Consider the following 25291-nt stretch of genomic DNA (forward strand, 5'->3'; position numbering starts at 1 on the left):
TTGAAAGCTACAGAGTAGCTAAAGACTGACGAAACTCTGGACTAGTCTAGTAGTCAGTTCAGACACCAAGTGTATATGCCCTTCTTAAAAGGGCAATAGATGTCTTACTTAAAAGAATCAGAGCTTTGCTTACACAAAAGCTGCTTTCCTTCAACGTGCACAGAACTAAAGGAATTAAGCTTCACAGATACCTTGCATTCTATTTTAAAACAGAAACCCAGACTATCCCCCTGTTCTTGTAAATGGAAAACACCTCCTGAAACTGCAAAATAAGGGAAGAGAGCAAGTGATAATCAGAGTGGTCTTTCCCTTTCAGACACTTAGAGGTCATGAAGAGGACAGGGTGAAAGGGCTGTAATCTTGCAAAACAATCTTCCTCCTGTTCTGCTGAGATGTCAGGCTTAAGAGAATATTTGACTTGGCAGAATTAACTTCAATAGTAAATTATTCCTGTGCAGAGAAAAACCCCAGTAATATGTGTTTTCTATAGCTCCTGCTGAATGACAGAGCCACACTGTGTTTCAGGTAACCAGAGAATATTCAGATTTGGAAAGTAGCTCCACATTAGCCATTCAACAGCAAAGAGGGTGGATTAGGACTAATTTCATCCCTAGGGCAACTCCAGACACATTTCAAGAAGTTATGCTTTTAGCAAATGTGGCTTTTTTCCCCAACTCCAGTGATTTTTTTTGTTGCTATTGTTGAAAAGGTAATATACGTCAGGAAAAAAATAGAAAAAAAAAATTAATCAAAATCTTGTGAAACAAAGACTTGTTGTTTTGTTGCTTTTGCCAGAACTAATTCTCTAATTTTTAAGTGACAATATCACTGAAAGCTTTCAGACATTGTAATTTAAAGGAATGATAAATTTGAAAAAATTCTTCATTGACAGAATTGGAGTTTGCATGTGCTACTTTTAAAATAGTGGTAGAAAATAATACCAAGGTCTTCTATGGAGAGACAACATCCCATTTTTATTGATTCTCCTAGAAGAGAGAGGTCAGACACTCACAAAGAACTCTGCCTGGAGTATGAAAGGATCCAATGCTTTCTTGTGCAGCTCCTCTTCAGTCAGGATGTTCGATGCTGTCTGGAGATATTCTCGGGCTGACTGTTCCCGTGGGGACATGACATAGCCAAAGCCTTGCTCAGAGCAGCCTGGGGTGCACATATCCAGTGTGAGTGAAACATTTGAGCCTCTCCTGCAAAACAGAGCAGTCAAAGTTTGCTTATAACAGACCCATCACTGCCAGCAATGACAGATGAACAACTTCAAGAAACCAATCACCTGGTTCTGATGGGGACATTTTGGTCACTACCTGTAAGAAAAGGGGTGATGCTTCTTGTGCGGACAAGACCTGAAGATGATTTTGTACACTGAAACATCACTGGGGTAAGACCTTGGGATAAGCTACCAGTTCAATGTTAATAAAGACATGAAAAGCCAACCACTGCACTGAATAACTTTTCTATCTGAAAAATGTTCTTTCCATAACTGTACATCATCAGAGGGGTAAAATGAAGGTCCCAACACTTTAACAGTTACATTATAAACAAAGATACTGTGAGTGCAGAATTTTTAGTCTTAGTTAGCCACATAACAAACCAAAGAAGTCAAAATGCCTACTATGAATAAAGTTTTAAAGCACTTCTGAGCTTCTGTTAGTTGCACATATGATAGACAAAAGGAAGATTGAAAAGCCATCAGCAAATCTATATTTAAATGTCTTTAACATAATAATAAAGTCACATAATATGATGATTACTAGGTAAAGGTTCTATACATCCACACAGTAAACCTATTTTTGATTAATCTCAACTAGAAAAATGCAGTTAGAAGGTGTGTACAGGCACTATTAAAAACCATGTAAGCACACAGGCATGACCAACTCACAGAGAGGACAGAAGTCATCACTTGGATCACAGCCCTTTCCTGGACTCAGGAGTTTGTCCAAAAGAATTTGCAGCCAGCCTCCTGCTATGATTCACAGCCATGGGGAAATGCCACTAGTGTCAGACATGGATTCTCTAGTGACACCTTTCAGAGGATTTCACCTTACCCTCATGTGTGATATTAAACAGCTACCACATTTCTCCCCCAAAACAGATGCATTTGACAAGGACTGCTTTTGGTAGAAGATGTAGAAGAGGCTACCTGCATTTATAGCTCTTCAGCATGAGGGAATGAGATTATTTCTTCTTCAGCAACATTTAGTGGTGTTCAAATCTAGCTGCTGGCCTCCATTATAATTGTATAGGTGGTTAAAGAATGAGAGGGAAGTAAGGGAAAAGCAGAATGGATGCAAAGGGGCACAGGTAGGTAATTTAACACATCACCAAATAAAGGAAAAGTGACCAATGTGTAATGTAAATGAAGTTTGTAGGAGCACAGCTCAATCCTGAAATGATGTCTGTCTTCTCAAGGACACGTGTATGTTGAAAACAAGTTTATATCTTAAGTGTTCACATTGTACCTAGTCTGAGAACTTCAAGCAATTGCTTTCATTCTCCCACTTCTAGTTATTTGACAGGTTTTTCATTGCAATTCATTACTTTAACCAATTGATTATTCCCCAAGCAATACTCCCCAATTCTCTTGATACAGTGAGTATCTTACATGTAGGCTAGCAGTCACCTGAGGAGAAATGTCACATCTTTAAAGTGACAGAAATTGAATGAAATCAGGGATAGTGAAGAGCACAAATGACTCACATATTTCAAGCCAAATCTTGCCTATAATGAAAAACCAACAAAGCAGCAGCTTCAGGGACAAGCCCCAGAGATTACTGTGATCTCATATAAAGGCAGAATAATATAATAAAAGGTGTAAGATTTAAGGACAATGTTATAAGGAACCATAAAGTGAGAAAAAAGATTCTAAACCCACAAGAGTGCAAATTGAAAGCTTCTCCTGTAACACTCCTTTTTACTGTGTTCTGAGGAGCTTTGGAAAAATCAGCATTGCATTCTTAAAATCTACGTTCTGTCTTTTGTTTTAAGTTTTAGAAACAAGAATTAACTATGGTTAGCACTCCAATTAAGCTTGAAAACTGAGAAATAAAAAAAGGTGATACTTTGCTATGCTGGGCCCTTCAGTAACTTCCTTTTTTTTCATAATATTGCTGCTTTTGCAGAATTTCTCCACAGGAATTCTATCAAGACCTTTGTTCCATTTCATTAAGACAACTGAAAGGACACAAAATTGAAAACGATTTTCCTTTAATCTTGAAACTGCCCTTTCCTAGCTGTGAACCTCTCTGAGAAGCTCCTGACTTAGGTACCTGAGAGACTCCTCTCTTTAAGCTGCCCTTATGGTTCAAGCAGTGAAGACCAGCCCACCCAAAGTTTCATTACTGGGTTCATTTGAATCAAATTCTGGATTAACTCATTCATATGAGGAATACCAAAGACTATCACTTGTTCTGTGGTTTGGTTTTGGAGAAAAGACTAGTCCCAGTATGAGTGACAAGGAAAAAAGGAATCAACAAGACCCACCTCTTCCAGAGGTAAAGCTTTCACTGCTCTATAGAGGATTTCATGCAAAGCAGTTGCTGTCTTGATGAATGGTGAGGAACTGATCAAACACATATAGATGTATTCAATGGAAAGAAGTGATGCTTTAGAACAGCACTTGTTGACAGCTGTCCAGAAACTGTGTGCTGTTAAGCTAACATGCTTGTATTTATGACTGGATTGAAAACAGGACAGGAAATAAAGCAGGTGCTTGACTTTACAACCACATTTGAAAGTGACATTCACAAAGGCAAAAAAACTTCCTACTAGGCACAGAACTCCTAAACCCACAAAATCTGGGAGCAGACTCTTCCCTATTAGTCACATCTCCCCCTACCTTTCTTGCAAGCCCACGGATTTAACGGTCAGAGTAGCTGGGTCTGTCTCTGCTTTAATGTCCATTACGCAGTCAAAGACTGGAGTCTCTGGTACAGGATCCAAATCTAGGAAGTCATCCTCATTTTTATCCTCTGTCCACTCTGAGTACGTGAAGGAAGGCTGCCGGCTCACAGACTGGCGTCTGTCCTCTTGCAGCGGGAAGGGGGGGTCTTGTTGGGCTCTGAAGAGGTGCCAGAACTGGAGGAAACAAATATTTTTAAAAGTTTCTGCTTGTAGCCAGCATTTCACACAGCCTAGGGCATAGGACTTTAGGGTAGCATCCCAGCTATCTGTGTTAGAATTGGAGAGTACTGAAGAGAACAGGAATGTTCCATGCAGGAGTGGCTTTGTGGTGTGTGTTATAAGGATTCACATCTATCCATTCAAACCTGCTTTCAACCACAGAGGTTTCCACAGAGCTAGCCAGGCTTAACTCAGGGATACAGTGGAAGTGGAATGTGCTTATGACCATCATATGCAAGCCAACGTGATACCACTGTCCTTTTGTTCAGTTTCTTATCCTTCCCAGGCTTGTTTACAAAACAAAATCCACTATAGTATTCTACAAATCATATCTTTCCTTGATTTAATGACATTCCATTTGAAATTTACATATAGTAGTCTTAATATAATTGAGCTGAACATCTTTAATAACCAGGTACTGTACCCCAAATTTATTCATAAACCCATCATTTTTTGAAGAGGCCTCAATTTTGAAGTATCTGATCCTGGGGCTCAGAATTCCCAAATTAGTTTTTGGCCCAGGGCAAAGACTGTTATAAACTTATTATCTGATCTGAATATGGTATAAACATTAAATAAGGAATCCTGTGAAGTTCTAAGACACAAGTGCATTGAAATTGCATTAATCTGAAAAAAATTCTGCATCATACCAATTTGTACAGATGCTGTGATAGACTAGATGATTTGGACGCTAGATCAGTAGAATTTAAATCCTCCACACAGATTTCAGTTAAAAATTTCAAACCCACCTCTGAATTCCAGGATCTGTACCCCTAGGCCAACTTCATCCATGTAGCATAGAACTAGGAGTAGTATCACTGAGGCAAATGCCATACAAACTATACTGCATTGTCATGCATCCTTTGGAGACTAAGAACAGGTCTTATTTTCCACAGTAAAAGCCTCTTCTGTCCTTTCCTTACACAACTTTTTAAATAACCAGTTGAATTTTTAAAAGTGCCACTAAAAAAGGTCAAATTTCTCTTCCTAGGCTACTAAAGCACATTAGGATGTCATGCAGGATAGTGTCAATTTCAACATTGGGAAAGAAAGGCTTGGTCATAAAGGCATTCCTCAAAGGAAAAGATCCCTTCAAGATCTCTTCTGGGCAGCACATGGCTTAAAATCAATTTTGAATGGAGAGGGAGAAAGATCACTCAGCTGAGACAAAGGGAAAATAAAGAAAATTGTCTTCATGCAATAATCTGTTGCTCACCAGGCTGGGATTGCAGAGACCCTGCCTGGTTCAATCACCATTTTCACTGCTCTGTCAATGACTGTTACACCTTATTATGCAAATACTGATAAAAGCAGATATTTTCAAATTTGCAAACTGCAAAGCCAGATGACCTCAGAAATCTGGAGGATGGTGACAGATAGGCAGGAAGGCACAAGGCTCATGTGCTCTCTCTAAACCACCTCTCCTTCCTAATGCCCATGTTAGAGATAACATACTGGGCAAGATGGAGCACTGTTCAGAAATCACAGGACACCTACACTTGGCTGCCCAGCAACTAATCCAGAGAACAGGGTGACACAGAGTGACATTTGTGCCTCTATTCTAGCTAGAAAACTCTTAGCACAGACCACAGGAATACAAACCAGTACAAACTCGCCAACATGGAAACTGTCAGAAAGTGTTTTTCTATACACAAATTTTAACCAACACAAAGATGGGCCAAGTCTTCTTTAATCTATAGTGGTATTCATGCTCACTTGCAAGGAGTTCACATGCAAAGCTGTCCAAAGAGAGATCAGAACTTTTGGTCACAGAGAGCTTTCGCTTAACTTTACATTCTGTGCTAAGAACTGGTCAGTTCTAAATGTTTTCACCCATAAAGAAATAGCTGAATATGCAAAAAATCACACCCCTGCTATTCAGATTTTTAGCCCAGAATGTTTGCTACAAATTTATCTGGAACTCATACAGTTCTTGACAATTCTTAGGTGTCTTTTTTTTTTAAATATTTGCAATTACAGAATTACCAAAAGTTTATTTTTGATGACAAAATTAATCTGGATAAGGTACAGCAGCATCAAAAACCCAGAAAATTGCATAAACCTCACTATTTTCCTTGCCTACATCAATGATCACAATAACAGAGCCATTAACTATAATTACTTTGCCTTGTGAATGGTTTTTAGAAAGTCCATTTTCCTGACACATTAAACAGAAGATTTTGCCACTGTGCTTCCTCTGAGTGAATTTAACCATGGCATATAATATGACATTACTTCCTAGCAGGGAGTGTGGCCAGCAAATCAAAGGAAGCATTTCCCTTTCCTTGGCACTGACAGAGCTGCACCTTGAATACTATCTACAAATTTAGTTTCTCCAATTTAAGACAGATATGGAAAAACTAGAGTCGTCCCAGCAGAGGGTTTCAAAGGAGGTCAAGGGTCTAGAGTACAGGAAAAGGTGGAAGGAATTGGGCTTGTTCAGCCTGGTAAAGAGGCTGCAGTGATTTAACAGTGGCCTGCAACTGCTTGAAGGGCAGCTCCAGAAATGCAGCCAGACACTTCTTGGTAGTGTCAGCTGATACCACAAGGGACAATGGCCACAAGCCTGCAGAAATTTCACCCGGACTTCTACATCTGTGAAATTCAGATGAGACACTAGGAAATGTCTTCCTCAAAAATGCCACATGGTTGTGGCACAGGCTCACAGAGAGATGATAAACCTTCCTTCCCTGAAGGTTTTCAAAACATGTGTGGAAAAATTCATAGCTGACTTTACCAAGCGTTGGTAACAGCCCTGCTCCAAGCAGAATGTTAGATTAGCAATCTCTGTCCACCTACAGTCCCATGATTCTGGGATGCATTTTATTATGCTGTGCATCACTCAAACAGCATGTGCAGAGCACAGCTTCAACTTCCTGAGCTACCTGGGTGCACCTCTGGAAGGACAGGAGGTGATGCTCTGCCTGCACATTCAGTAGCTGCATTCCCACTGTAAGAGAACAGTGTAGAGGGGTTTGAAAAGCCACATTCAGTTAGAGCTCCCAGATAAGACAGAGTTCTCAATAGCTCTCCCATCTATCACACAACTTTGTGCCAGTTACACAATCCATGGAGAAACACAACACAGCGCTGCTCTCCAACAGCTAACTAGATTAATTGTAGTCATGCTACTTAAGCTTATTCTGCAGCTGGGGCCTTGGTCTACATCTAACAGGACTTCACATTCAGAAGAACAGGGGCACTCTGGAGCAGCTCCTTCTGCCACTGAAATCAAAAGATGATAGTCCTGTTAATGGACCACATCCCTTCTACTTCAGTGCAAATAGTTTGCCCATCTGTGGATGGAAAAACTAAAAAACAATTTCATACACCTTTCTACTTCTGTGCAATCCCCAATTCATCAAGAAATTGAGTAAGGTTAATTCCTCTACATAAAGCAAACAGATAATTATGCAGAAACAGCACCAAAAATGATGCTTTACAATCAACTTGGGCATAATACCAACAACTTTGGATAAATTAGACATCTTATAAAAACTCACTGAAAAAGGGCATGAATATAGTTTGTGCTGTATAATAACTTACCAGCGATCCTAGAAATAGCAGTCCTAGAGAAGCTAAAGACAGCAAGATGTAAGATACCACAACACTCCCAACTGTAGTCAGGCTCTGTGGAACAACAGAATAGACAATGATTCATGAAGAATTTAGGGGCACAGTGCAGTGTCTGCATGCATGCCCTTGACCAAGTGTGTAATATTTCCATGAAGATTTACTGATATCATACTCACCTATGGAAAAGCTGCCATTGCTACCAAAAAAAAAGCCAGGCTTTGGAGAAGATGGAAACTGAAACCATCTCTAAGCCCCAGCAACTCAGCAGGTGTAAACCCTAGATTTCGCTGTGAAGGCAAACAGGAGTTCTGCTTCCTACCCTCACACTTTGCCAAAGTTGAGATCTGAACCCACAATTAATTCTTCAGACTAGACCAATGCTTTATTGCTACAATCTGGGTGATTTTTATACTGTGGCAAAGGGCTTTAAATGAAGTTTAGTACTGTTCCTGGGTTTGGGATTCTTAAAATAGAATCCAGCCACAGAGGAGTTTTCTGTGTTTTCTACACATTCAGTGAACCACCATCAGGTTAATTCACACCACTGGCAGTGGAATTAATTCTGATGTCTTAGTCATTTCATAGTAGTCTATAGTTCAACCTGTTCTCTAGTCGAAGGTATAAAATTCAGTTCTAGTGGGCTTCAGTGAGCAAGGAATTTTACTCTGTTTTTCTCCTACTAGACCTAATGAGAAATTTGGAGTTAAGAGCTTTCATTTGCTTATTTTAACATCAGAAGATTTCTTTGCCTATACTGTTTTCAAGTGAAAATTTGCACAATAAATAGTGTTAGAATAAACAGTCGTCAAACATATGCATGAACATCTGCACAGAGCCGTACTTTGGTGTTCTTGTGATGCATTCTAGGAATCAGTTTCCTCCATGAAGGACAATTATTGTATGTCAAAATTATACAAATCAGCGATTTTCTGGTGGGAATAACAATTTGTTAATGACTGAGCCACTGCAAATATGACACAGGCAACAGTCTGTAAAGAGCTCTGTGCATAATAAAGTCAACTGCAAAAGGGCAAAGAAAAAGTGCTTCTTTCAAAAAACCCCAAAAGAGCAGGTGACATGCAGCTCACGAACACTGAGAAAACAGAAAACAGTCTCCACTGTACTTCAATCACAAGAGGCACTGAATCAGATTTTCTATTAGCACTGCAAAAGCCTCTGCCTCAAAGATAATGTAGAATGGATCTAAGCATTCTGGTAACAAATATATTTAATCAGATTTTTGAAAGTAGCTGTTCACCACTTAAGTAAGGCTCTGTCCACACTAGAAAAATCTGCACTGGGTATAATTACCAGTAATTTATCAAATGAATCATTCTGGCATACATGTCATCATGTCATGGTAAGAAGCTAAGCAATTTTACTGGGGTAGCTCAGTAGATATAATTGAACCTGTGCAACTAGTACACTTGAAATACATTTCCTGCACACAGATATGTTCTAAACACTCAACAAAAATGTATTTTTGAGACTATGGTGCAATTTTCTCCTTCTATATGGGTTGATCCATTCTTCCAGAATTTAAGCTTCTATTCATCCTAAGAAATTAAATTCCAACTCTCCCTTTACTGTGGGTTAAATCTTAATGAGATAACTTCTTATTGCTTTGTTTCATTTGCAATAATTTGCACATGACAAAAAAACTGCTGTGCTGACCTAACATCATAGCCAAGAATTCAGCCCAATAGCTCAAAATATTCTTCTTCTTTCAGAAGACTCATCTACCATTTCAGGGCGTACACATGAAATACACACATTATACGTATCAGAAGAGATATTAGAAGCACCACCCAAGGCTACTGACATCAACTATACAACCAGAGAGGAACAGAGGGACTTACCTCCCCTTGATCTGAAAAAACCTGTTTGAATGGGGTAAGCAAGTAAGAGAGCAGGTCGAAGGCATTCTGAGCTGCTGGGATGGTCCCATAAGTGCTGTACCACAGCATCATGCAGAGAAGCTGCGCAATCAATCAGAAAAAACATAATTAGCATCTCTCATTATACACGCATTCATTTTCATTTCAAGACTGCATAATTAACTAATTTAGTTTGCATTGATTTCACGTTGATTATCGCTTTTGCTTTAAGAAGTCAGGTATTTTCTAGGCTGTAGCTTAACAGGAATTAAAAGACTGAAGGCTCCAAGCTCAGCCACTATTAACTAGATGTGCATCACTGAGTTACACAGGCTCCCTCTGACCCTCACTAGCAAAAGAGCTGTCCAGAAACTGCAAGCGGAGCAACACTGAAAGAGTAACAGGTTCCTCTGGCTACTGAGCTTTCAGGATTACTAGTTTTAGATCAAAATTAGTAATTCCATGAATTTAGGATGCTATTAAAAGACTCTTAAGGCCTCTCTCAAAGCTCTCACAAATAGCCATGTACCACATAGGCATCACTATAAATACACACACACAAACATACACGCATAGAAACTTTTCATTTGAACTTAAGGGTGCTGCACATGCCACAGTTAACATAAATCACATAGGCAGTGACTTTATATTTAACACACTCACTGAGAGGTACAACTTCATCCCCATCTATGAAGGGCACACCCCAGCTTTAAAGAATACACCTCCTGCTCCACTTGTTAATGACATAGGTCTTTAGTCCCATACATATCAGCTGCAGAAAATTGATTTGGTGGGATATTGTTCATTTGGCAAAAATTTTCAGAGCGGCAGGAGATGGAATGGGACTCTGGGACACTCTGTCTCATGGCAAAGCCATGAGAGGCGGCTGCAGAAATGGGGGCTGCACCTATTGCTACTGCTACATCTACAGTGAATGAGGAAACCTCCCGAGCCAGCACAGCCTAAAGGAAGGGTCCCAGCATTCCAACGCTATGGCACGATGCCTTACCAGTATCTGTGAGAGGACAAACAGATACATGCTGTCTCCGGGCATTAATCCATTCCACTGGGGAGGCCAACCGAGCCCTGCTGTTTTCTGGGAGGCTTTCAGGGACTGCTCCTTCCTGTTCAGCTCTCCTTGCCGTCCTTCAGCTTCATCCACCGACTCCATAACAGCTGGATGGGAACAACCTTCACGTGAAAACGACATGTGCAGGGATGAATGGGATGTGACCCCGCAGGCACCGCGGGGGCTGCAGGGCTATTGTTTTCCTGGAGACGCTGGTTACCTCTCAGTTCCGCCTCAGCAAGCGCAGCTCAGGATTGTGAGCGTCACACTCTATTAGTGCAGCTTTATTCACCTGCCTTCATCAGAAAAAAGTGTGTGTGGGTGGATAAATTATTTTCCCTTTCTTTCCGGAGGTGCAGATTCTGAGCTTTGTTGTTAACAAATTCTCATTTACATTGCTGCACTTTTTCATTTTTACTTTTTACTGTGCTATTGCCTAGCTACACACTTTCCAGCTACACTACGGCAGAGAACCCATTTTGCCCCTTCCTCTCTCACTTTCTCCATTTCTTTTATTTGTCTGCTTTGTCTAATCCGATTATAAATTTCTGAGGTAGAGACTCTTTCATGTAATGTGTCTGAATAGTGCTCGGGGACTCTGGGTTTTGGCTGAGTGTCCTAAGGCACTAATAAAATAGACTTTATTCCAATAACCTACTTCTTGGATGAATTCATACTCAAGAGCTATTTAATAATGTTGCAATGCTGCTCTGTTCAGTGGAAATAACCACTGGTGTGGCTATTCTCTCAGTAACAGTATTTTGAATAGAATCAGTGCAGATATAAATTCCAAATTACAAATGAGAACGAATGAAAGATCAGAACCATTGGGTGTGAGTATTACTAACTTACATCTTTGTACATGAGGAATGCCCCAAGGTTGGCCTATGTATAACACCGTAGACTTAAGTCCAAACCAGCCTCCTCTGTCCCAGGGAAAAGCCACACCGTTGGTCCTTACATGATTTGTTGAGGTCAGGTTTCCATAAAACATTCCTCTCAGCAAACATTTCTCTAAATGTCTCACAATAGTAACTCTAGCCACAGTTCCAATCAGGCAAATGAAATATATCTTGTTATCAGCTGAGGGTCTGCCCATAGTAAGAATTAATCTTTTAATGCTGCTTTATTTAATGCTAGATAACACAGGAAGTCTATTTCTCAGCCCTTAAAGTTGAAAAGTTTCAAGCTTCTAAACTGCTTCATGTCTCGCTAGATTTGAACAAGAATTGAGAGGAAAATACTTGTTAATGATTGCCAATTTTTTCCTGCTATTTTCGTGGGATGTTTATGTTCTGTGTTTCAGAACAGGAATTTAAAATTTAGCAGGGACAGATTCTTCGTGTCAGAAACTATTTTTGTCATCCTTGCAGAGAGACATGCACCTGTGGCTGAGATCTAAAGCTTCAAAAATACCTATTTCTTATAGTTTATTAGTTTGCTCCTAAAGTCTCTAACATTCCACTTTCACTAAACATAGTTCCACTTTTATCTGCATTAAATAATGCACTTCTATCACTAAGAATGATTAATGAACATATTTACTGTTTTTCCTAGTTCTCATGATTTCCTGTGTTGGATACTCCTCCCCAAATCTTAAGATAAAATATACACAGTGCAAAAATAAAAAACTTTGGGAAGACAACCAGACCAAGGAATGCAAGGAGCCAAGGAATGCAGATTTCACACTCAGCTTTCAGCTGGTTTTTATAAGTCATAATATTTCATATTTCAGAACTTTTTTTTTTAACTGACCCAAGATGCTGCCTTATGTAGCAGGTAAACAGCATTTTTTTGTTTCATACTTGTAGCAGTCTGAGATTTTACAAGGTCATTTCTGTTTGGAAACACCCCTGACTATAATACAACAATGTGAAGGCCACTTAACTGCATCTTCTGGAACAAAGATGTCAAACTTAGGGCGCTGCTCTGTATCTGTAACCATGGGAATCTGTGCCTCTCCACAGCCCAGAAGTCCAACTCCTGGAATTCCAGTGTTGTCTAGTAACACCTGTACAACTGTAGGGGTCACATTCTCTTTCTTACAACTGCCCTATGTGAAGGACAATAGATCACTCTTACTTTCAATTATTTTCACTGCATAAGGTAGAGACCTGGCCTGTGGACCTGGGAGCCCAGGATTCCAGCTCTGCTGAATTGACATTGTTAGCAAGAGATATTTTCACTAGCACAACAGAAGGCAAAAGGTATAAGAACTAAAATAATGGAGAATTGGCTGAATCCATACATATAAATAAACAGATACATGTCTTGGATATACCAAGAGAAGGTCTAGTATTAACTAAAGTCCACTCAAAAATTTTCTCCTACATATCCCAAAAGATTAGATTCTAACAAATATAATGACACCCACCTTGGTTCTGTATTGATTTAACTATGCCAGATTTAAACAATACTTCAATTAGCGCTCACACATCATCTTGCAATCCTATATTCCTGTATTGTTTGCCCTAATGGGCCCAGGATTCTTACAGATGAGATAGCAAGTGAAACATCAGTAAAGCTTTCTTGTGTCAAGGTGAATGTGAATGTCTTGAAAGAGCTGGCAAGGATGACTGCATCCAGGAATGAACTGAGCCCCTCCCCTGCAAGTGATTTGACTGACAGTGAAATGTAGCACCCATATGATAGCTTCCTCATTTCCTGCATCACAGAGAATGGAGATTCAAGTTCTATGCATACTTCTGCTTTGGTACAAGACTACACTTGCTATGGAAAAAAAAAAACCCCTTTTGGCAGAAGAATTAAAAGGTCTCTGACATCTGTAGCAGCCATATGGCTTGTGAAAGCAAGTTGAAATTTCAAAACAGCACCATAAACTTAAACTCATCCTTGCTGTTCAGGGAAAAGCACTTTCTGGATCATGCCAGGGATCCATTCATCCTGTATTCTTTCCTTAAGTAGTGCCACCAAAACAAGCTGTCAAAAATACACAGCACAGCACTGCACATTATCATAGTATGGAATAACATATATAGGGAAACATCTTTCTTCACTCAAGAGGTAAAAGCTGGCTTCTGTAACTCTGGCAATGCCCATTTTAACCTCCCTGTATTTCTCTATCGCTTTTTTTCTGACTCCATACATGGGTACATAACAGGCAGAAGAATGAAAAAACACCTATATAACTATCAGAAAAACAAGTGCTTAGAGCACCAGTCTTAGCTGAAACATTAAAAAGCACTGCAGCAATAATAAGCAAGTCAACAAAGCCTTACAGTAACAAACATGCCACGATCCCATCAAATCCTGCTGTGGGTGAGGCATTAGCAACTCTGTAACTCAACTGATTCATACTCAAAGTTTTCAGAGAAAAACAAAACAAAAAACAACCTCTCAGAACCTCACAACCTGGCTGTATCTCCTAATGAAGTTAACATTTTAAAAGGAACTTGTGCATGGGTGCTAAGTCTCAAGGAATTGGCACAGCTCCCTTGGCAGACTTAATTTAACAATGTATTTTTGAGAGAAAGGCGGCTTGTTCCTCAACAAAACTGTTTTTATAAAACAGAAAAAAATGCACCTCAACAATAAAAAGACAGTGCTCATACAGTTATTGGACATTTATGTAAATCCATCACATTGTCCCTGTGGGAATTATGCTTCTGGGTTGGATGGTACTGCCATCCAACTGGAAAGTACAAGTTTTGTTAATGGTGAATTCTACCTTCCAGACACACAAGACAGGAGGGCAAAAGAGGCCTCATCTGTTCTGCCAAATCTCAATCTGCAGCAGCCAATACACCATTGCAGCCAGCTGCACTGCCCCTAATTGTTTTAGGGGTGTTGAGGTACATACCCCTCTGAACCTGTCCACATCTTCATGATGGCTATGTGTGGTGAGAATTTGTCGGAATGGACCACAGAGTGGAAGCACAACAAAGTATGAGGTATGCCAGAAATACCTCACATCCATCAAGATTACCAGCATTTCAGACCAGAGTAATAAGTCTATTTATGGCTTCTGCATCTTCAGATGTCCAAATGCAACTGCCTACTGAAATCTCTGCCTTTAATTTCCATCTAACTGGTAGGGAGAACTGCTATTGATAAAAGAACAGTAGATGAAAGTACACTATTGAGATGGGTCTCAGTCCACTGCTGACAAGAATTTTAAGATGCTCCTCAACTGCACACACCCCTTGGCATCGCAATTCACAGATCTGGTCAAGACCTTGTTAATACACACATCATAAGATATCCTGATTGCAGGCAAGTCCAGGTGCTGGAAAGACACATCAAAGCTGAATGAGCTGCCTCAGAGTGCACATGATTGAGAGGCAGCTTGCACTGGAGGGTAAAAAGCCTGTTTATCCAAAGAACAGAGCCTTAGGAGAACAGAATTGGCTAAGAAAACAATCTTTTGGTTGTCACTGCAGCATGAAAAAGATGCAAACTGAATAATTAGCTTTCTTTTGCGCTGCAGTGGTATGGGAAGTATTGGGTAAGAGGAAGGGGACCTCTCATACTTGCATGGCAAACTTGTGTACTTACATTGTTCACTTGGCAGGAAACCAACTAGTGGGTCACTACTTTATAACTCTGAAACTTCTACTGAATTTCTTTATCAACATCAACCTAATTTATTAAGTAGTAAACATGACAGAAGCTGCATCATTACTGTTTATAGGCAGCCAAGGAAAGTCTGTTTCTTCTTGGTTCTGTCTGCACTCCTGACTCATCAGTAAGTTGTGCTGAAAATTTACACTAAAGATATAATGATTGGTGTTGAAAACTGGGGATGCTAGCTCCCCCATTACTCTTTCTTTTTGACCTTTCTAATCACGACTACTGCTACTCTGCATGATCCCTGATCTGCTCTGTTTACAAGAGTCCAATACATTTATGTTTTTCAAATGGCTGAGTAAAATGCTGCTCAGAAGGAGATCATCTAGGCCCCGAAAGTATCCAGATTAAAAGCTGCAAATCAAAACATCCCCAGATGCACCCCACAGCTACCTACTACTGACTGACTAGAGACAGAGGGGATTTACACCAGTGTAATCTTCTCTGTACCTCCAATTCCATTCTGGATAAAGTCCAAGTTTTAGCTGCCAAGAGTTTGTGGTTGGTAGATCTTGCATTTGCAATGCAAAACCACATTGAGAGCTACTTCAGAAAGTATCAGACAGCTTAATTCAAACACAAGCAATAAGCCAGGCAGATCCATGGATCCCACTACATTTACCACTATATAATGCAAGGCACCAAAGCAACATTGAAATCACTTTGATATTTAACTGGAAGCTAGTTAGATCCATCCTGTTGTCCTCTGTAGGACTGCAGACTGTAACTGCAGACTTCAAACTCTTCTCTGTAACAGAACTCGTGAAGAAATAAGCCTGACATACCATCAATTTAAGCAAGAGGTCCAAGAAACTGGAACTACTCTCTCTGACACAATAGAGAGGACTGGAAGACTCTTCACCAAGACTGAGCCTAATCACCAGCAACATGGGTGTCAGTCTTCTATGCTACTTAATCTGAGATGAACTTCAGCTTATGATTTCTAATGCTTCTAGTTTGCACTAAGTGTATCTATTCTGGACTGTAAGAACAAGCTGAGCCAGGCTACAGCTATTCACAGCTGTGTGAGGAACAACTGAAATTTCTAACATTTAAGGATTCTGTTTGGGAAAGCTGAGCATTTTTTGCTAAAAGCATCACACTGGAAATATTTGTATTTCATTCACACCGATTCATAGGTTGATATGCCCATCAAGGGGAGCTCAGCTGCCCAACAACTCTCCAGTGACACTGTTTCAGTCACCACCCCACAGCTTGCTTTTTGTGTGTGTGTGTGTTGGGGAAATTCAGTGACAATGATGCACACTACAGCTTTAAAACTGAGCTTTTAGTAAGTACAACCACTGATATAAAATGTCTACCTGCTGTTGATTAGTCTACACAGAAAAATCTGCTTCAGTCCTCCATTCTGAAAGACAAACACAGAATTGGTAATAAAATACAACTTTTTCATTACTGCAAAGCTGCTTAGATAGACACTGCAATGACCCCTCTCTAATAGTGAGTGAGAAGATTAATTTACCCCCTTAGGACAGAGGATAGCCTACAATTATCAACTTTCCTTTGTGCTTATTTGTCCATGAGGGGCATGGGGAAAGCCAGAAGTCCCCTTCTGAAGAAGGCAGGCATTCTCTGTGGAGTTCTTTGACAGTGCAGAGGAAAAGGGCTGTCACTTACTTGCCAGGAAAAGTACTGTAGACTTGTGCTTCCCAAGCTCAGCTGATGGAGTCTGGCTAATGCCAAACTGCCATTACCAAAAGGGAAAGACACATCAAGAGAGAAAGAAAGGAAGAGGGAAAATCATGCAGAAAATCTGTGAACGACTCACGCACATAACCAATGTCTACGTATTTCCAGTCTGATGCTCCTCCCTTTTCACTAGCAACATTTCTAACAAACTTGAAGAAGAAACTTTCCTATCTACTTGAAATAAGTTCTGCTGAAAAGAATACGCAGCCCCTTTGCCATGCTGGAGGCTGCACATCTCCATCCTCATCTCATCTCTGAGGGAACAGCAACCTGATGCCAGAGTGTGAAAGGAGAATAGCTGCCTTTCCGCTCAGCAGCTCCCTGCTGAACTGCTGAGTCACACGTTTTCTCTGCATTGGGTTCACACTGCTCCCACTCAGTCCACCTGCTACTTCATCTGGGATGGGTGGGAGGAGAGAAAGAGAGGTGAAGGGCAGAAAAAATGTTCATGTTCACCCAGGACCATTATTACGATACTGCGGGGTCACATAGAAAAGCAAGCCTGCAAGCTGCTGGAGAGGAATGGAGAAGAGAAATATCAGACTGCAAGAAAAACTGCCTCCCCCTCTTCTTCACCAGGAGGAGATTGGCCATCAAACAAACTGCAAACCTCATCTGATTCCAAATCAATCACCAATGTTACGTGCTTGGTGATATGTTCTGTGAATTTCAGGGTACAGACAAGGCTCTCTGCTGTGATTTAGAAAAGCTTTCAAGTTGCTGTGATTTTTTTCAACAGTCCAACAGCTACTGTGTCATAATTGCCTGGCTGCCACAGGGAAGTGCCACAATGATAAGTGAAAATATCATCTGGATAGATTCCAGTTCCTAAGGGCATCTTCAGCTGAGTTGCTGCAGTGGAAGTGTCCACCTGTTTCAACTTTCATCATTAAATAAGATGAAGAGAAAATCCTAGCCATTTTATTGCAGTTTCCATAAAACTCAAGCATAACATCTCCTAACCTGTTAAATTCCTGTACAGAAAAGGGATTCTACTATCAGTGGTGAGAAGCAGTTTATCACAGTTACAGAGGGTGCAGGCTACCCTTAGGTTGGGCGGTACACATGGAAATAAACATTTAATTAAATTTCCAAGGTAGTATTTTTTCTGTGATTAGAATTCTGGACAGCACATTTCATAAGTCATGAAAAAAGAAAATGCCTAGGAGTTTCCTAATTTATTAAATCCATTTCTAAAACTAACTTTCAGATTATACAAGGACAACTGTGACTCATTTTCAGACTAATGTTTAACCCACTGCTACCGTTAGCAGAGAAACTGAGGGACTGTTAGGAGCTAAATAAGGACTTTGTTTTATTAAACAGAATTAATGATTCAAAAAGTAAGCCTGTTTTTCCGTGTGAGAAAGAATCTGTTCTTAGTTAATGTTAAGTTTTATTTTTTAGTGATTCTAGTGCAAATCTCTGCAAATGTGTTTGTGCTCTACCTGAAATGCAACACAAAATCCAGTCTTAGAGGGTGAAGTGACATAGCATTAAAATGCCTTTCTATCTCAACTTCCACTGCCCACCCCACAGAGTAGCTCACTGTGGTGTTGCTCAAGAAATAGCTCATGAAAAAATGATAACTGCAGAGGAAAAGAAATATGGGGAAGATAAAACCAAAACTCACAATCTCCTCAAAGTCTCCTGCTTCCATACAGTCATTTTTAAATCCAATTAATCAAAAGAATTTGAAAAACGCAAAAAAGACAGGATGCCAGCCTACAAAGTCATCCCTGGAGGAGGAAAGGTTCAGCCTGGCACCAGAGATATTGTTTTACTCAATGGTGAGTCTGGGGGAGCTGTCACCAACCCCTTTCTGGAAGAACTAAGTATTCCACACAGAACTCATCTCATACCTAGGGTCCTACACACTGGTGTTGACCAATTTATGATACATGATTAATGTTTGCTTAAAAAAAAAATTAAATATGGCGTCAAGTTACAGCTCTTAAGTGAATGCAGACTCTCAGAGGGCAGAGATACTGAATATTAACTTGTATTGCACCCACACAATCCGTAATTGCCATCTTTCAATCAGGCTCAATTCAAAGCTTTTGTTTGATTTTGTCTTCTCTCCTTTTCTCTTAACGCTCTTACAGAAGGTCCATCTGATTACCATTGAGTATTGAATAAAATTTTACGTTTTTTTTTTTTTTTTTTTTTAATAAAGAATAGATTTCTTTGTTATACTATTTTCTTCATTGAACAGTTTCTAATGCCTGGTGATAATTTTGGGGCTGTCTTGAGCTTTTGCATACAGACTACAAGCTTGGTTGTCCCAAATCAATCCCAGGCTGCAAGCTCCCTTTAACACTGAAAATCAAAACCCACCATGCAGCTCTGTAATACCAGAGTTAAAGAGATAAAAGCTTAGACTGCTCATGAATCAGCCTTGCACAGGCAACACAGGCAGGGAGAACTGTCAGTGGCTCAGCGATGCAGATACAAACAATAACCAACTCTTCCTTTCCAAACCCTAGTTGTAATTTTTGTGCCTTTACACTTTTTACTGCAGGATATACTTAAATGTGCCTGAATGCATAATCAAAGAATAGCAATAGTTTAGAACCAGACAAACATCCTCTTCAATAAAAGAGTGACTCTGACAATTAAGAGAAATAAGCACATACTAGTATCACACACTTTTGAAAGTATTTGCTATTCATATTATTATAATCTGTATTGGTGTTGCCATAATCCTCTCTTGGAAAAAAAAAAAAAAAAAAAAAAAAAAGAGAGAGAGGACGTTTCTTTTGTTAAATTAATAACTTCTACAGTCATAATGCTAATGTGTGTTTCTAATGTCTCCTCAGGGACTGGCCAGGTATTCTGTAGGTATTAGATCTGCTTTCTGCTCTGGTGAATGAGAGGTTTTGCACCTTGAAGCAGAGGGGTGATTTGCTGGCTTCCTGCCAGGTTCAAATGGGAACATTTTGATGTCATTCATTTGGGGACAGCCTGCTTTACTAAGTGACGCAAATCTTATACCCTGGAGTCTTCACAAAAAACATATAGGAAAGCCACTATTAAATTGATTTCAAAGACATTATTTTTTTCCTGAGCAAGTAAATTATATCATGACCAGTCTCAACAGTCATCTTCAGCCACAAACCTGATACATGCCCCAAGGGTATTATGCCAAGGATAAGCATTTTACTTTCTTTCCTGCATTTAAAAAGGCTATGCTTGCACTGCTTGGCTTCCTCAGAAAACAACAATATCACTCAGACCCTGTAATTTAGGCTTTGAAATAAACACCTGTAGAGATAAAGGTGTGGACATCCACAATCAGGATCAATTTTATCTCTGTATTAGAGCCCTATTTTCATTCAAGGCTATACCATTATGGGCCCTAATGGACATTCAGCACAATTAAGTATCATAGTTTCCAGTTCAGTACTCTGCTACCTCTGTAACTGTAGTTCCTTCATGTTAGAGACATGCTTAGATTACTAAAATGCCACAAGAATAATAGTTCTCTCTATCTATCCCTACAGAAGCAAGAAAAGTGAACAATGCAAGTAGAAAGTGGTAACAGTCCCGTGTCTAGTCTGTCTGGGTTCCTATACTGTGCTCGTCAACATGGATACACAGCCTTAAATAGTACACTAAAAAGATGCAACAGCTTGCCTTCTCATCCTCTTCCCAGGGAGGAAACATGCACTGAGCAATGTTTTGTCTAGATAGATAAGCAGACATGCACAAGTTGTTACAGCTCTCTGTTGGAGAAGGTGACATGAAAAAAGCACATGCTGGTGATGAGCTTTGCGATTATTCCGGGAAGATTTTGCACCACTTGTTCTGGAATTGTGAGCTCCACTCTACAAAACAATCCAAAGAAACAAACCTTCATGGACTCATGTATCCTAGAGCTCCACTCCACCTCACATCACACAGCCTCATGCTGAGTTACCATAACAAGAGCTGACATTAATCAACAGGTCACCAAGGTGGTAAGCAAACACCATTTTGCATCCTGCATAAGCAGAGCGTTTCTACTTCTGGCTCCAGACTGAGATCACAGATAGCCTTGAGATTTTCATTCTGTACTGCAGCAAATGCTGCAGAAATTATAATGATCTGAGTTGCATGGTGTGCTGCATCTATGGGAGGCAGGCATACCAAGGAGGCATACTTAGAACCTCTCATTGCTTCAGGTTTAAAAGGCATCATATGCCTTTTTCTGAGGATGTCCTGTTTTGAGAATGGAAAGACAGAAATTTACTTTCTCAAATATGCAACACAAATCAGAACTGTTAAACATTGTTTCATCAGGTCTTGATTAGAGCATTTCTTTCTTTTCAGAAACTCCTGATTTCATAACATTTATAATTCAGGTCACTAAAAAGGCACCAAACATATTCTTAGGGACTCTTAGCTGCCCCACAGTTTTGTCTCCATGTTGAAACATATTGTGTATGTTACATATTTTGGAATTGCTTCCTTTAGGATGTTCTTTCTGAAGGGTGGGTGACCACATGTGTCAATGGGAAGCAAAACTTCATCCACAGAGCTGCATTTCTGCTGTGCTATCCAGAACACTTCATCTGCATTAACAGGAGATGCCAAACGCCTCATACCAAGTCTCCTCCCACGCCTGACTTCAAGATGAAGAATAAAGTACTGAGTAATCTTGAAAATCTCATTCTTAGCTTCTAAAGACCAGTGGCAGCACTTCCAAACCATCCCACCTCGGTCTTCCTCCACATTACTTCAAGATTCTACTAAAAGAACTTTTTTTTGTTTGCACCCCTCATCTTCCAATGCCAATTATTAACAACAAAACTGCTTGGTCCTTTCCTGAAGGGTTTGTGTAGCAAGTTTTGGTCACAGGGTGTGGGGGGCTACAAGGATGGCTTCTCTGAGAAGCTTCCCCATGTCTGACAGCTCTAATGCCAGCCAGCTGGCAAAGGCCAAGCACAACAGATAATAGGAATGCTGCTGGGATAATCTGTTTAAGGAGGAGAATAAAGTTATGGCACAGAAGTAAACTTGGCCACGGAAAAAAAGGAGAATACGTGAAAGGAACAGCCCTGCAGACACCCACGTCAGTGCAGGAGATGCCAGAGCTGGGACTCCCCTGCAGCCCACAGGAGCAGAGATTCACCTGCAGCCTCTGAGAAGTCCACAGCAGAGCAGAGAGATGCCCAAAAGGAGGTCATGACTCCATGGTAAGCCCATGCTGGAGCAGGATCCTGGCAGGGGGACCTGCACACCCAGGGAGAGAGGATCCCATGCTGGAGCACCCTATTCCTGAGAGACCACAGCCACAAAAGGAATCCATGCTGGAGCAGTTCATGAAGGACTGCAGCCTGTGGGATGGACTCACGTTGGAGAAGTTAATGGAGGACTGCCTGCCATGGGAGGGATCCATGCTGGACAAGGGGAAAAACTCTTTCATGAGGAGGAAGTAGTGGCAGAAATAGATGCGATAAACTGACTGATAACCCCCACTCTCCATCTCCCTGAACCAGTAAGAGAGAGGAGACAGAGAATCAGGAATGAAGTTAAGACCAAGGAGGGAGGGGTAGGAACAATTTTAAGACTTGTTTTACATCTCATTATCCTGCTTTCATTTTGATTGGCAATAAATTCAACTGATTTCCCAGAGTTTTACCGGTGACAGTAACTTGTGAGTGATTTCTTATGGTCATTACCTCAACTCATCAGCCACTTGTTATATTTTCTCTCCCTTATTCAATTCAGAGAGAGGGTGACAGAGCAGCTTTGGTGGGTGCTTGGCCTCCAGCAAAGGTCAAATCACCACAGGAGCATTAATTATGCTGGGAAGATCATAAAAAGAATGGGCAAGAGTTACATTTTATCCATGGCCCAGGTAAAAGCCCTGTGATCTATTTCAGACATGCTGAGCAGAAGCACAAAAGACAAAAGCATAAGCAGGGCAGTATCAAGTCCTATTTTTGAGGGATAACTGTAACATCATAGTTCATCCTTTCATTTCCACAGATCTTGAAATGATCTTATCAGCTGAACAGACAATAGTATCCCTAAATCCATATGTGCATCCAATAGGAGCAGCACTTTAGTAGTGTGTAAAAAAAAACCTCAGGAACAAAGAAAGTCTCACCTTAGAGCTGCTGCAAAAGCATTTTTCCATACAGAAAATAACACAGGCTCTTCAATGTGCTGGCAAAGGACATTCAGAACCATCAGTACCAGTGAGGACACAGGATGCTAAAAGGGGCCATTTTGAGAATGCCTGCACAAATCTGACAGAAAGAAAAATAACCTATTCTGAAAAATAGGTCTGTATTTATCTTTGTCTTCCACAGAATGCATACAAAATGGAAGGCATTTAGTGTCTTTCAGGAGTGCCATCCCTCTTATCAAAAGTCTTAGCAAAATTGGTCAGATGAAACTTTTACCTGTTTCAGCAGGAATGTTTCCTGTGCAAGGAAGTTAGGACCAAGCCTTATAGTGTCTAACCAGCTTACCAGCTTTCCTTCAATTTCTGTAGAAGACATTTGACATACATAGAGGGAAGGTAAATGCATTCAAACTGCTAAAGACTGCAAAGCAGCAGCTTTGGACTGTCATTTGAAGGTCAGTCTCCAACACATGGTATTTATTTTCCTACTGTCAAAAGGAAAAAGTAGAAAAGACTTTTAACAGAATATACTAGTTAATTGAATCTAGAACATTAATAGGTTTTTCACAACACTAGCATTTTTTCTATGAAAAGCAATGAAAAAATGGTTCTATTTAAAAGTGGTAATAGCTGTAGTCTTAGAACATATGCTTAATGAATAAATCTGTTAGGGAAAAAGCTTTGTGTGTATTGGAGGGGGGCAGAATGTTTGTTCTCACTTAAAGCGTGCCATGATGGCAGTCATCAACAGCAAATGGCATCTATTGTTGGGACTAAAACAAAAAATCCCTTTGGCCATTTACTTTCAGGTGAAATTGCTCTTTTAAATAACACATTCTTTCAGTTAAACAGCTGAGTTGAAAATAAAGCACTAGCAGATCCGCGTCATTAAGGACACCTGATAAGCTCTTTGGTAGGTGCAAAGAACCACAACAGTAATATCCAGGCAGCTTGCTGCCACAGCGTGGGGTGCAGCACACAGAAAGCCAAGAGCCCACAGGGAAGAGGTATTCAGATTCCATGGGGAGAACAGCCTAACAATCCAGTGCTACCACCTACTGCAGCGGTGGGAGCAATCCCAAGGATGAAATTATATAGGATACAGCGAAAAATGGGACCTGAGCACAATAGACTCTACAAAGCTTAAATGACAACCAAAAATCTGTGATGAAAACCACATGAGAACAAACACAACCTACTGTGTTGCCATTTGCATGAGCAGGTGGATAAATCTGATAAGCTGGTAGATTTGTTTGTGAAATTAAAATGCCAATTCCATATACTGGGAAGTGTGAAAAGTATCTATAGTCAAACCAGAGCTGGCTGGGTATTTTTAAAGGAAGCATGACAGATGTTGTGAAAATGAACTGCAAAAGAGTCAAACCTGTCAGTATTTACTCAACTCTTTTGTTGAAGAACTCCATGTTCCTCTCATGGAGTGGCTGAATCTCTCCTTTCTTTACTTAAGCAGAGTTTAAGCTCCTCAATTCCATTCTGAATGCAGGTTCACAAAGGCAGATTCCCCCTCCTGTTTTTTTTTCAATAACATGCCTTGACTAGGACTCTCTTTTGGCAACACAGCCAGATCTCAGGTGGAAGGTTCATTTTGTGGTGAAAGAGCCACGGGGAACTCCCTAATTGCATTCAACCAAATCTCCTGGTGCAACACACTGCAGTTGGAAATCTAACAAATCTAATGGGTAAGACCATACAATGATCATCTCTTCTTTGACAGCTCTTCTCAGGTACCAGGGTTGGAATACTGCTTCAGCCAAACACAAGACAATACTTGCTCTCCATCCGTTTTTCTAACTTCTCAATCCTTGCAGTCCCCTCCTCTCTCCTTTTAGAGTTTTCCTTGTGAAGATGCAGAGCAGGCCCAGACCTTAACAAAGATCAGACTGCATGTAGGTGGAAAGAGAGAAGAGGATTCACAAAGCAAGTCTTAGGTTCCCAAGATTTCTCTTCCAAGACAGAAGAGTGATACAATGAAAAAAACATTCCACCATTAAAACCCCTTACACTTGAGGCTGGTACTCCACAGCTGCTCACCTCTTAATGCTATCCTTATTGAAGTACTTTGTTTGTTGAGGTTTCTTGCACCTCCCCATGTTGATGTCACCAGCAGGCATAAGGAAAGCATGACACCTCAGTCAGCAAACTAGTAAAGCAGAGATCAAGAAACCATGATTTCCAGAGACAGTGGAGGTTTGAGATATGGTG

The 25291-nt window shown here is 40.3% G+C and overlaps 1 protein-coding gene across 9 annotated transcripts in view; it reads right to left on the minus strand.

Moving 5' to 3' along the window:
* Window positions 1-25291, minus strand: part of PTPN5 (protein tyrosine phosphatase non-receptor type 5) — a 74257-nt gene that overhangs the window by 22267 nt on the left and 26699 nt on the right. For 5 of the 9 annotated variants that reach the window (XM_056493707.1, XM_056493708.1, XM_056493706.1 and 2 more), the window contains exons 3-7: window positions 10597-10763; window positions 9570-9689; window positions 7681-7764; window positions 3851-4089; window positions 1013-1202 (exon numbers count right to left, since the gene is read on the minus strand). In XM_056493707.1, the coding sequence (XP_056349682.1) occupies window positions 1013-1202; window positions 3851-4089; window positions 7681-7764; window positions 9570-9689; window positions 10597-10763 (800 nt within the window). Of the gene's footprint in view, window positions 1-1012; window positions 1203-3850; window positions 4090-7680; window positions 7765-9569; window positions 9690-10596; window positions 10779-25291 lie in introns of all 9 variants that reach the window. The other 4 variants (XM_056493702.1, XM_056493703.1, XM_056493701.1 and 1 more) reach the window with 1 other exon arrangement.

This window comes from Oenanthe melanoleuca, chromosome 5 (genome assembly GCF_029582105.1).
Source record: "Oenanthe melanoleuca isolate GR-GAL-2019-014 chromosome 5, OMel1.0, whole genome shotgun sequence".
Taxonomy (NCBI): domain Eukaryota; kingdom Metazoa; phylum Chordata; class Aves; order Passeriformes; family Muscicapidae; genus Oenanthe; species Oenanthe melanoleuca.